Genomic DNA, 12,931 nt, shown 5'->3' with positions numbered 1-12,931 from the left:
ACTCTGGTATTGGACCACATGCTTTAAACTGATTTAACTTTTATTTATCAGGAAGACAAGTGTCCATCTCGGGCTCCAACTTTATCCAATTAGATATTACCTGTGGGATTCCCCAAGGCCTTACTTTTTTCTGTCTTTATAAATAACCTGCCCACAGTTTGTAAGACAACTTCTCTGAACACGCATCCTGATGATACTATTTTATATGCACGCAGTCCTAGCCCCTCTGACCTTGAAAATGTGCTGCAATCTGATTTTTCAAAGGTCGAAAACGGGATTACTCAAAATGAACTGTTTTTTTAAGAACTGACAAAACAGTAACTATGGTACTTGAGACTAAGGCTACATTTCTAAAGCTTCCCATAACAGAGCTTTGGATTAGAACCAGCTCTAACACTAATCTTGCTGCTGTTACTAGCTTTAAATATTTGGGTATGTGACTAGACTCCCATGTAACATTTGGTTTGTATATTGACAAACTGAACTCCAAAATCTATTCCAAACTGGATGTACATTATAGAAATAAATCCTGCCTATGCCCATTGGTCAGAAAGTGCATTGCACAGCAGATGCTAATGCCAATTATTGACTATGGGTATATACAGTAGTTTATGGTAAAGCAGCCCAAACCCACTTTAGCAAACCTGACATTCTTTACAACTCAATATGCCCTTTTGTCCTCCTATGTAACATCAACACCCACCATTGTGATATGTTAACTAGACTAAGTTGGCTTTCCCTTGAGTCCAGATGCAACTACATCTTTCCTGTCTTATCATCAAATACTTTCTGGGCAAGTTACCCAGTTACCTGAGCAGGCTTCTCACCCCTACTGTACACAGCACATATCTCCTTAAATTAGCCCCCAGAAACCTGCTTACAGTTCCAAGGTTCAATAAAGAATCTGGTCGCTCTTCCTTATCTTACCCATCACCCCCCATCTGTAAAAATTTACCGGAGTCTCTCAAATCAACTTCCTGTCTAAGTTCCTTCAAGATTACGACTATTTCCTACTTTAAACATGTTTATAGCTGTAACTTGTAATGTTGTCAACTTTATTGTGAGTACAAATAGATGTAATGCTGCACACCAGAAATAATCAAAATACTTGCAATTACCAGAGCTCCTGAGTCAGGGAAATATATCTAAACAAAACCCTAAGCTTGAATGAAAATAGATTATCCAGGGCACTTTATATATATATTGGACGCTTTACTGTTTGGGTATGCCAGTGACTTGAAAAAGACCTCTTAGCAGGTCGAAACGTCGTGCTGTTCTGACATAATAAATTCATTGAAAATCCGTAGTGACCTGGATCATCTATTTTCATTCAAACTTTACTGTGAGCCCAGGACACACTTGAAAACGATGTATTTCCCCTGGTATTTCATAAATAAATAAATAATCCAGTGCAACATTTCTCATATGTACGTTTTTGTTTCAGTGTATTACTAAGAAACAATGCATGTATGAGCAAGGTCTCTTAACTAGGAGTGTTTAGTCATTCAGAAACCCAGACAACTTGACAATATTTAATATATTGTCATAGAACGCATGCAGAGCAGTTACATGCATTGAACTGTATACACCTGCAAAGTGTAGTAACGCAGGCTAATTTTCATTGCACCCCCAAACTGCTCCTTAATATTGCAATATTCCCCTAGATAGCGTACGTAGCACAACTATAATCATGTTTCAATTTCTTACGAATACAGGTATAATCACGGGCATTATTTTTTTTCAGCAAGTTTCTGTATTAATGCTGGCTGCAAAAACGGTGTATTTAGCCAATTGGTATTAATTATTTATTTGCTGGGGATATTTAAGTAATAATCCCCGAAGAACAGGGCATTACTGGCCAATAATGAGTTGAAGGCCCGAGGCGAAGCCGAGGGACTTTAACCCAGCCAGGGCATTATTGGCCAGTAATGCCCTCTTCTGAGGGGATTATTACTATTATAGGCTAAATGTAGGCTTTTTTCATAAATAATAGACACTTTTGTATAGTTATATAGATTTTTTTATTAAAATAAAATGGTAAATACATGAAACCACCTCTATATATGCTTACACTGCAGATATCTATATCCACACACTGCCGCCCCCTCTGTGTGCACACACACACACACACACACACACACACACACACACACACACACACACACACACACACACACACACACACACACACACACACAGGGACATCTTAACAACATTAGAGGCCCCCGGGCAAAGCAGTGCACGGGGCCCTGCCTACACTGCCGCTCCCAGCCTCCCACGCGCTCACTAGCAGCAGCAGGCACCGGAAGTGCTGCACTGCTAGGCAGCGAGCGGTTGTGACACGAGCCGGGGTGCCGGGCGGGCGGCGGGCAGAGAGCGAGCGGAGCCGGGGGGCTGGGCGCGGGGAGAGCGAGCAGGGTTGCCAGGTGGCTTGTCCAAAAATACTGGACACAATGGTGAAAGGTGCGACGCACGCGAGAATCGTTGGTGGGGAAGAATGTTATTTATAAATGACCTGACTGTTATGTCATTTGTTCTAAATTTCACTCCAAGTAATCACCAATTTGCACCAATTTATATTCTATTTCGTAAAAAAATCCAGGGAAGTCTTGGGAGGGAGCGCCCTTCCGAGGATTGTTTTAGGAAATAGAATATGAAATAGTGCAAATTGGTGCATACTTGGAGTGAAATTTGGAACCAATGACGTAATGGTCAGATCATTTATAAATAACTGACCTGCAGTCATACTGTACATGGCGAGCAATACTGATCTTACTGCTCCTCCCACAAATTCCAAGATTGTTGCACCCCCTCCTCATCCTGTCTCTCTCTCTCTCTCTCTCTCTCTCCCCCCTTGTCCTTTCACCCCCCCTTGTCCTCTCACCCTCCCACCCCCTTTGTCCCCTCACTCCCCCCTTGTCCTCTCACCCCCTCCATTCATCTTCTCTCATCCCTCCATCCCTTCCCTTCATCCTCTCTCACCCCCATCCCTTCATCCTCTTATCTCCCCCCCCTCCCTGTCATTATCAGTACAGTTGCTTTCAAATTTAGACTTCAAAATCCAGCTTTAAATTGCATATTAAATCATGCCATTGAATAAGTAACCTGCTCTGCCTTCTTGGGGATGATCTGTAAGTAAGGGTGCTGCAGAGATTGCAATGTTGCTGTGATGAGAGCTGAGTTATGAAGCCTTTCTGAGAATTTACAATGGTGGTTATTTTTAATAGATTTCGAAAATGGGAAGACTGTAAGTTTAGTAAAAGAAAAGTATGGGTGAGTGAGCAATTAAACAAAGTTGCCAGTACTGTATGTAGTCGGTCACCACACACACACACACACACACACACACACACACACACACACACACACACACACACACACACACACACACACACACACACACACACACACACACACACACACACACACACACTAACTCAAACACACACACCCTGAGGCACACACATATACAGGCAGGACACAGGACACAGTCAGAAAGACAGACACACTGAGACATACGCAGATACACACACACAGATACACACACAAACATACACACAGATAGCCAGGCACACACATATACAGGCAGGACACAGGACACAGACAGAAAGACAGACACACTGAGACACACACACACACACACACAGATAGACAGACACACATATACAGACAGGACACAGATAGACAGACACACACTGAGACACACACACACAGGCAGGACACTGAGACACACACACACACAGGCAGGACACAGACACACTGAGATACACACACACACACACACACTGAGACACACACAGATACACACACTGAGATACACACACACACACACACACACACACATATATATACAGACAGGACACAGATAGACAGACACACACTGAGACACTCAAGCAGGACACTGAGAAACACACAGGCACACACACACACAGGCAGGACACAGACACACAGGCACAGCCTCACCTCTCTGCTGCCTGCTTTCCTCCGCTCTTTGGCCCCACCCCCCAGGCTCCTGCCACCTCCCGATTGGCGGAATTACACTGCAGCAACCAATCAGAAGCTGCCCAGCCCCTTAGCAGCAGCAGCCATGCTCTATCCCAGCGGTGCGCAATCTGTGGGGCGCGACCCCCAGGGGGGGCGCGAGACTGCCGACGGGGGGCGCGGGGTTTACAGAGGCCCCGCGCGCTTCCCGAAGGCACTTAATTTAAGTGCCGGGGGAGCTGCAGGGCCTCTGTAAACCATACTTACCCGTGGCTCCGGCGGCTTCCTCCCGGCGTCGCCATGGCAACGCGGCGTCAAAATGACGCTGCGAGGTCATGTGACGTCACGTTGCTATGGCAACGTGACGTCATTACGCCGGAGCGCGGGTAAGTTGGGGTTGGGGGGGGCGCGGGAGCGAGGGGACAGCCGTCAGGGGGGCGCAGGGAAAAAAGTTTGCGCCCCCCTGCTCTATCCCATGTCCGGTATTATCTATCATATTTAACCGGACAACTGGCAACCCTAAGAGCGAGCCGGGCGGGGGGGAAAGCTTTAAGCATTGGTGAGCACGCATGGGCCGGGCGCGTGGGCCCCCCCTATGCTGTGGGGCCCCCGGGCAACTGCCCATTGTGCCCATACGTTAAGAAGGCCCTGTACACACGCACACACACACACACACACACACACACACACACACACACACACACACACACACACACACACACACACACACACCACCTCTACACACACAAGCACACCACACACACACGCTGGAGCTCTACACTCACACACAACACAGCAGCTCTACACACACATACACCACAGCCGCGCTACACACACACCACAGCAGCTCTACACACACACACACAACACAGCAGCTCTACACACACACACACAACACAGCAGCTCTACACACACAACACAGTAGCTCTACACACACAAACTCTGCTGCAGCACAACACAACACACACTATTGCTGCTATACCCATAAACACCACACACACACACACACACACACAAATGCAGCCACTTGCTTCTTTGCAGACTCTCTCTCCCCCCCCCCCCCCCAAATTCAACTGAATCTGCTCTGAAAATTTCAGTCAGCTCGGGAGGGGGAGGAGTCAACCCATGGCTGATACTTCCTGACCAATCCCCTGCCCTGTCTCAGAGCTGTTACTTCATTCTGACCAATCCCCTGCCCTGTCTCAGCTGTTGTGAAAGCTGATTGGTTGGAAATAAACAGATTGAAAATTACACTTTGCAAGCTGCTAAAATTCCGGGCATTACTGATTGGATAATGCCTGGAATTTTAACCAATCAGAGAGCAGGATTTTCAATAATGCCCTGAATTTTACTGCTTTAGCCTATAATCATGAATACAAACATGACAAACAGAGAGGCTAAACAATCATACAGACTCAGCTGTAACCCGGAAATGCTGACAGATATATAACATTTTGAATAAGGGTCTCAAACACTGAATTAGTTAGTTCAAGTGAAAATTTGTGTTGGAAGAGGTCCTGCCTCAAGGAGCTTACAATCTATAGGCAGGTAAATTGAGACATTGGGTACCGGGGATGAGAGGGTTGGTGAGTATCGGAAGCAATAGAGCAGCTGTAACATTACCAAATAGCAGCAAATTGTGACACCCTTCAGCAGCCAGCAAAGGCTAATGCTTTTGGGGCGACTCAGGTGTTATGTCCCAGGGATTATTTGTGGAAATTAAAAATGCAGCACAGCAACATGCAGTGCCCAAGTCAGACATGCAGTGGGGAGAGGGGCTTTTGGACTCCAGGTGGTATTTGAAGTGGTTCTTCTCATGCTGTTAACCCCTTCCATGCTGGCTTGGTGGACAGGGGCAGTGAAGGTGTATTTGGGAGCCTCCTTTATGGAGACGCCTTTAAAGCGACTCAGGTTTTATGTCCCAGAGATTCTTTGTGGAACGCCAGGAAGGTGTTTTATAACGAAAATCTGCTTAGTAGATATGGCCCAATATGTCTGGTGCTTAGTTACCTTTACTGTAAGAATAAATCCAGAAGTGTAGAGAGGGTTTTCTCTGTCCAGCTGTCCATTCAAAGTTAATGCACCACTGATATAGTCCAAGGCAAATATGCTGTTGGTGTTACCTAGGGTGAAAACATCAATGATAAGAAACAGAAAGACATCTCCACATGGCCATATTACACACATGAACACATATACCTCATACTAATTCTGAGATACACAGCTCCAGTATTTTAAATCAGAAAACCTGGTCCCATTTCAGCACAGGCTTACCTATAGAAGCTACACTCATTATTTCAAGCAGTCAGAATAGGCAATAATTCAGGTCACATTCATTTTTAGTGGTCAGAAGTTGCATGAAGCAATACATTAACATGATAAAACAGATCTCGTTATCAAAGCTCCACAGAGAAATGAATGATTGATTCATCAGCAATCATCACAACAAATCCCCTGCTATAAAACACGATTTAATTTTTTTACAATATGTTCCCAGTGCATCAGAAATATTTATATTATAGAACAGGGTTAAAACCTTCTCTTGTATGAAAGGAGCAGCTGTCAAGATTCCCCCAAATACTAACAGGTAAAAGTAACAGTCTAGCAGAACTGGTGTGGGGGAAAAGAATAGAAGCGTGAAAACATATTCAGGATATTCACAGGGCAATGCTGCGGTTCAGGAAACGGCACAACAAACAAAGCTAAACAGGGTTCTACGGTTCTGAAAAAGATAACATAGGAAGGTTGGGTGGGCAGAATAGACCATCGCAGCCAGCAATTTCTATGTTTATATGGAACGTTAAGTAATATTGACAAATATGAATTGTTTGATATATGTGGTCCTTTCCACTACGGTTCATTCCCTTCCTCCCATCAATATCACACATTAATTCTCTTTTCATTGATCTACATCTAATCCACATACAGTACTGTAACAGGGGACACATTTATCCACATCTGGGGTGGCAAACTTCAGTCTTCAAGGGCCACCAACAGGTCAGGTTTTAAGGATATCCTAGCTTTAGGACAGGTGGCTCAATCAGTGGCTCAGTCAGACTACCTGGCCTGTTGGTGGCCCTTGAGGACTGGAGTTGGCCACTCCTGATCTATATAATGTACTTCAAACCAAAACTAGATACGAAGATGGATATAAATTAGTGTACTGTAGACACAACAACATACTATTTCCCAGCAACAGAAATCCTCAACATATAAGTTACTTAGTCACACTACAATGATCTTGTTTTTATCAATCTTTAATGTTCTAGGGGTCATATTCTAGGTTTGACCTGTCCTAGCGTTGTCTTCATCCATTATAGCCAGTTTGCACGTGACGTTTATGACATCCAATGTTTTGCTTTTAGGATAGGTAACCAAAGGCGACAATAGGGTTCATTTATAATAGATGTTTGTGCAAAGGACGACTTGCATGCCAGCTGTATGTTGGGAATTCCTCAAGCAGGAACTAATAAAGAAAATGTGTTGTGACTCTATCTATCAGGTATCATGCCTTTAGATATAATGTGTCATGTAAAGTGATCCTATCTACACTCTCCTTACCATAGACAATGGTTGTCATTATATAACTATATACTTATTAACTGTAAGTTGAAAAAGGTTGACAGCTATAAAATTGTACAACAATATCTACGGTATATTGAGTTTTCTGATGATATTGGCTTTAACTTTAATCTTTTTATGCAGTCGGCAATACTTTTCTGCAGAGCATTTATATCTGGATTGCTGAAGCATTACATTAAAGTAATAGGTTTTTGATCAACTTTGTGGTCCATATTCTATATATGCCAAAGCAGCTGAAAATCCCCCCAAACTTCTAATAGGCTTTTTGGTCACAAACGGCCTGAATGCTCCGGTATATAAGAATCCAATCCTATGACTTTAATTGAGGAATGAAGGAGGAAAAAAAACAGAATTATTATTGTTCAAAATCTTGTTGGGGTTTTTTAGCCCTAAAAGAAGAAAAAGAAAAATAGAAAAACATTTCTTAGCTTTAATTTATTATGTTCTTTTTTTCTGTGTCAGCTTATGGTTTTCTAAAGTGTTACACTAAATACATATACTGGGATCTTCAATTTCTGTATCTAATTACCAACACTTTCTAATAAGAAAAAATTATGTGCATCAAGACAAATGTTTAATATATTTATATATAGTAACCTATGCGATAACTGTTCACTATAATCCGCTGAAAAGATACATACTCTTTATTTTAAGATGAGTATTTCTTGGGATCATTTACCTGCGCAATCCTCAGTACTATCTCGAAATCTCTGATAAATCTGTTCTGCTTGTTTGTTCTGTTGTCACTAGATTCTTTTTGACCCAGTAAAATGTCTTGGGTTAAGTGCACTACAGTTTTGTGATAGCTGTAACGTGCTGAAATAGTGTGCCTGCTCCCGTGGTTAATCTGTGCCGATACAATGTTTCTGTTCTGTTCTCTTGGAGACATTTTTCTCCGTCAGCAATTCTCACTCTGCCAAACCTTTTAATGATTACCATATATATGGAATAACAGCACATTGTGCTTTCCTGATACAGAATAGAGTTGCTCACGGTATTTTCCTTCATGGGAAGAGCAGTGGGGTTGATGTTTGCTCAACTGAAAGTCACTGATTTAAATCCTTCTCCTTTACAGGAATCATTTCAAATCAATAACTGTGCTCCGTTCCTGGCATTTCAAGCCCTGGTATAAATCCCATCGTGATTGGGGCAATGGTCATATCCACATGCCCTCATTTTGGCCATAACATGACTCTTTATCGACTAATTTTACACAGTGGTCTAGTCAGGAGTAGCCAATCCAGGGGGCATCAACAGGTCACCTTTTAAGGATATCCCTGCTTCAGCACAGATGGCTCCATCAGTGGCTCAGTCAATGACTGAGCCACTGATGGAGCCACCTGTGCTGAAGTAGGGATATCCTTAAAACCTGACCTGTTGGTGGCCCTTGAGGACTGGAGTTGGCTACTCCTGGTCTAGGTATTTCACTATTTTGTAAGCAGATGCCGGCAGTTGGAGGTCTATATGTAACCAATGAATGGCCTATGAATTATAACACTATCCAATATGGTCTCCTTGATGTCAATTGTTGTTTTTTGGGGAAATGATTATATAGAAGTGACAACTTTCATATTTAGAATCATTGCAAACTTTCCAAAAAGAAAAAAAATACCTTTTTATAGAAGACTTAAAAGAGAATTTATTGTAGTTCATACCGGGAACATTTTCTGCTGTGGAATTAGATCAAATTGATAGGTTTCACGCAGTTACATTCTACTAATGAAGCCACAACAGGGTTAGTGTTTCTCATTAGGCAGTGCAATTTCCAAAATTGAAGCATACAGTGGTGTAGGTTGAGTAAAAAAGCTTTTGTAGCCCATTTAGGACCAACCTCTTCAGTCACTGATTGCTCCAAGATATGGTATTGAAAAGCTTTGAATGCTTGTTTCCTTGTCTCTCCATCAGTTGAGCCGGAATAAATCAGACACCATGCATGCTGAAGGCATGAAATCAATGGCCTTCTGGCTTTTTTCTATAGTGTTTCCATGAGAACATACTGTACACATATACTATTCTAATACCTTAATAATCTCCCCTTTAAAATGACTTACATCTGTATTCATTGTATTACCTTTCCAAAAGCCAAACAAATGATACAGTCTACCACAAAAAAGGAACATCTGATGAGTCTGATTACTTGCTTAATCTTATCAAGTGGCTTTATCCACACATAGCTTAGACCAATAGAGTGGTATTTATTCTCATCCCTGTTGCACTGCCATTGCTTGATTTTTGCTTGTGTTTCATTCTTTCTTTGAGGTATATTTAAAGTTATTCTTCCTTGGGCATATGATCACATATGATATACATGTTTAAAAGAACATTGCAAGATCATGTTCCTGCCACTGCATGTTTGAAACGACAATTTGACACTGTGACAGTGAAGTGCAATCGTTTTAGTGCAATATTTAAACATATTATATATTTCCATGTGCAACACTGTTAAACAGTTTTTGACCAATAAGATACTGTATGCACAGGAAGCTAAAATAATTTCCTCATTGCTTTATGTTTAGCTTTCGTTTCAGTTTTGCAAGTGTTCATGGTGGGAATGCGCAAGCTCCGATAAGCGGTATAGGAGCTCGATTGGCTTTAACTCAAGTCTATTGCAGTAAGCGCTGATCGAGGTCTATACACCTTATGGGAGTTTCATGAATCACAGCACATGTTTCCCTTTCTCAAACCCTTCACAAACATCCTGGAAGCCGTACAAAAGAAGCATTGACTTTCATGAGATATTTGGGAGGCGAGTCTATGATGTGCCTAGGTGAAAATAAGTTATTAATCCAAACTTGCTCCGTCAGGGCTGCACTCCACTGAATGTCGCTAGATGTGGTTCATGGAATTTGCAACAGATGCAGTTTCCAGTGCATAAATATCCCATCAGCCACGTGGACCATTTCTTTCACCTAACCTTGAGCTCTTGTTATTTTCCCTACCTTAACGTATACATTGTTTCCTTCAATCTACATGACACAAACCAACAGGTTTGTATCATATACTGTAGATTGAAGGAAAATAATGTTAACCCTCTAGAGTTTTTACCTGGCTTTAAACCTTTTCAAAAATGTTTAGGTATTGAAAGCAATGCCCCTCTGGGGGTGGTGGTGGTGGTGGTGGTGGTGGTGGGGGGGGGGGGGTTACAGAAGAATGACATTGCCTCTCATGCTTTTTTATTTTCCCCTTAGATACACAACACAATGTGTGTGTACAAGGGCAACATGTGCAGATATTTCTAGGCTTTCTGTTTCCTTGTCCTGATCTTCTCATATGCCTCATCTCCTCTCCAACTCTTAACAGAAGGCAAATTAATCTTTATTAACCCAGAAAGCTGACCAAATGAAATGCCTTTTCTGGAGCATACCCTATTATAGAATAAGTCATTTGCTTAGCCTAGAAATGAGTGATGGGATGGCAGAGTCACTAAGGCTGAGACTTTCTCCATAAATCTGCCGAAATGTTGTGTGGATTACTTCCTAGGATTAATTACAGTATCTGTCCTTCAAAACAGAGCCTTGACCTTAATCAGTTGCTGAACTGCACAAACTTCATTGGGTAAATGCATAAAATGTCCCACCTTCAACAAGGGGACAAAGGAAATGATTGAACAGAACAGTGCAATGTACTGCAATGGGTGAGAAGAGGATAAGCGCTGGATGTTGCCCATTTTAAACATACCCCAGACAATGCAGAGTATGTATTGGGTGGGGTACTTACCTGCAACACCTTACATATGTTTATCCAAATGATCACTGTAGGAAAAGAAAGCTTTCAGGTATGCTTAAGGAAGGATATGAGTAGCTCGATGGCTGATAATTAACACCTCATACATTAACCATGGCCCCTTGCAGACACACTTACCAGAACGCCCTCCTACTTTCTCTGTACGTTCTTCCTATCAACAAATTAGATTGTAAGCTCTTCGGAGCAGGGACTTCTTTTCATAAATGTTACTTTAATGTCTGAAGCACTTCTCCCCTTTATGTTTTATTTATATTATTTGTTGTTTATATGATTGTCACGTATATTACTGCTGTGAAGCGCTATGTACTTTAATGGCGCTATATAAATAGTACTTAGCTTTATAATACATTTTTGCAAATCTGTAGTGCCTTGGATTTTCTGATACATGCCATTATCCAGGAGTTTGAGTTACAGGATTTCTCTGACCCAGGAGCACCGGTATCTAATCACAAGTACTGTATCTTGCTTTAGCGTGATTTTGAATAAGTGTGCAGCACTGTTACTTTCTGATGTTACTTTTTTTGCTATATAAATAAAAACATATACACATACAAACATACGTATAAAAAGACAGCACTACAATGTGTGTTTAGTAAAATGCAGGTATCTATCCATTTATTTAACTATCTATTAAGATAACCAATCTTGCTTAGAGATTGAAAGGGGCAAGTATGCAAAAATGTTTGATCTCAACATCTTATTCCATTGAATTGGGATCATCCAAACATTTAGACCCATGCTTACTAAATGGTGCTATTCCACAAGGCACTTTCTGGTATTATACAAGTGAATAGGCTGTGAGGTATGTTCTGGAGCCAGAAGATGTCTTGTAGAACAGTACTGCCTAATAAATATGGAAACTCTTTAACGGCTAATGGGGTAAAAATATGGATGAATATTTCTTACAAAGCAGAAATGAGAGTCTACAACACACACAAACACACACACACACACACACACACAAACACACATTCATACTGAATAACTCCGGCACTCTCAGGACTTTTTAAATGCAAGAAGAATTAATTTACTTTAACACAAGCCTTTCTCTTTAGGTTTACTGGCTATGCACTTCTGTAACCTAGGCTGTGCTGAAACGCTGTGTAATAAGGCAGGCATAGGGTTCCATGTTAAAATGGATAGGAAATAAAGAGTGACACACTGTGCTCATTTGCATGTCATTACCCAGAATTCCTGGCTCCAGTGGGAGCACTGTTTGGTAAGCAATAATGGAGAAAGACAGGGTGCAGACTTATTTACGGTGGAGTATTTTTGTCACTTTCTTTACCCACCAGAACTTTTAAAACATCTGGTTAACAAATTTAAAGAACAGAGATGGGCGTCAAATGTCACCCATACCTATGCCAATGTTTTTATGGCAGATTTCAAGAAAGATTTGTATATACTAATGATCTCTAGAAAGAGGACATCATATGTTGGCAAAGGTATATTGATGATGTGTTTGTATTATGGGGGGTGAGAGGACAAAGATACAGCTGTTCCTTAACTATCTTAATGAGTGTCACACCACAATCAATTTCCCTGGTGATTCTGAATGGTCAGAGGAAGTCATGTAGTTTCTGGATTCTAAAATCTACAGGGGAAATGGGTGTTTAGAATTAGA

At 41.7% G+C, this 12,931-nt stretch overlaps 1 protein-coding gene across 5 annotated transcripts in view; it reads right to left on the bottom strand.

The window, feature by feature from the left end:
• Positions 1–12,931, bottom strand: part of CDH23 (cadherin related 23) — a 653,830-nt gene that overhangs the window by 323,950 nt on the left and 316,949 nt on the right. For all 5 annotated transcript variants that reach the window (XM_075610599.1, XM_075610600.1, XM_075610601.1 and 2 more), the window contains one exon: positions 5,992–6,104. In XM_075610599.1, the coding sequence (XP_075466714.1) occupies positions 5,992–6,104 (113 nt within the window). The remainder of the gene's footprint in view (positions 1–5,991; positions 6,105–12,931) is intronic.

This window comes from Ascaphus truei, chromosome 8, assembly GCF_040206685.1.
Source record: "Ascaphus truei isolate aAscTru1 chromosome 8, aAscTru1.hap1, whole genome shotgun sequence".
Lineage (NCBI taxonomy): Eukaryota > Metazoa > Chordata > Amphibia > Anura > Ascaphidae > Ascaphus > Ascaphus truei.
Note: the sequence above shows the minus strand (reverse complement) of the source record. Positions and strands in the feature narration are given on the sequence as shown.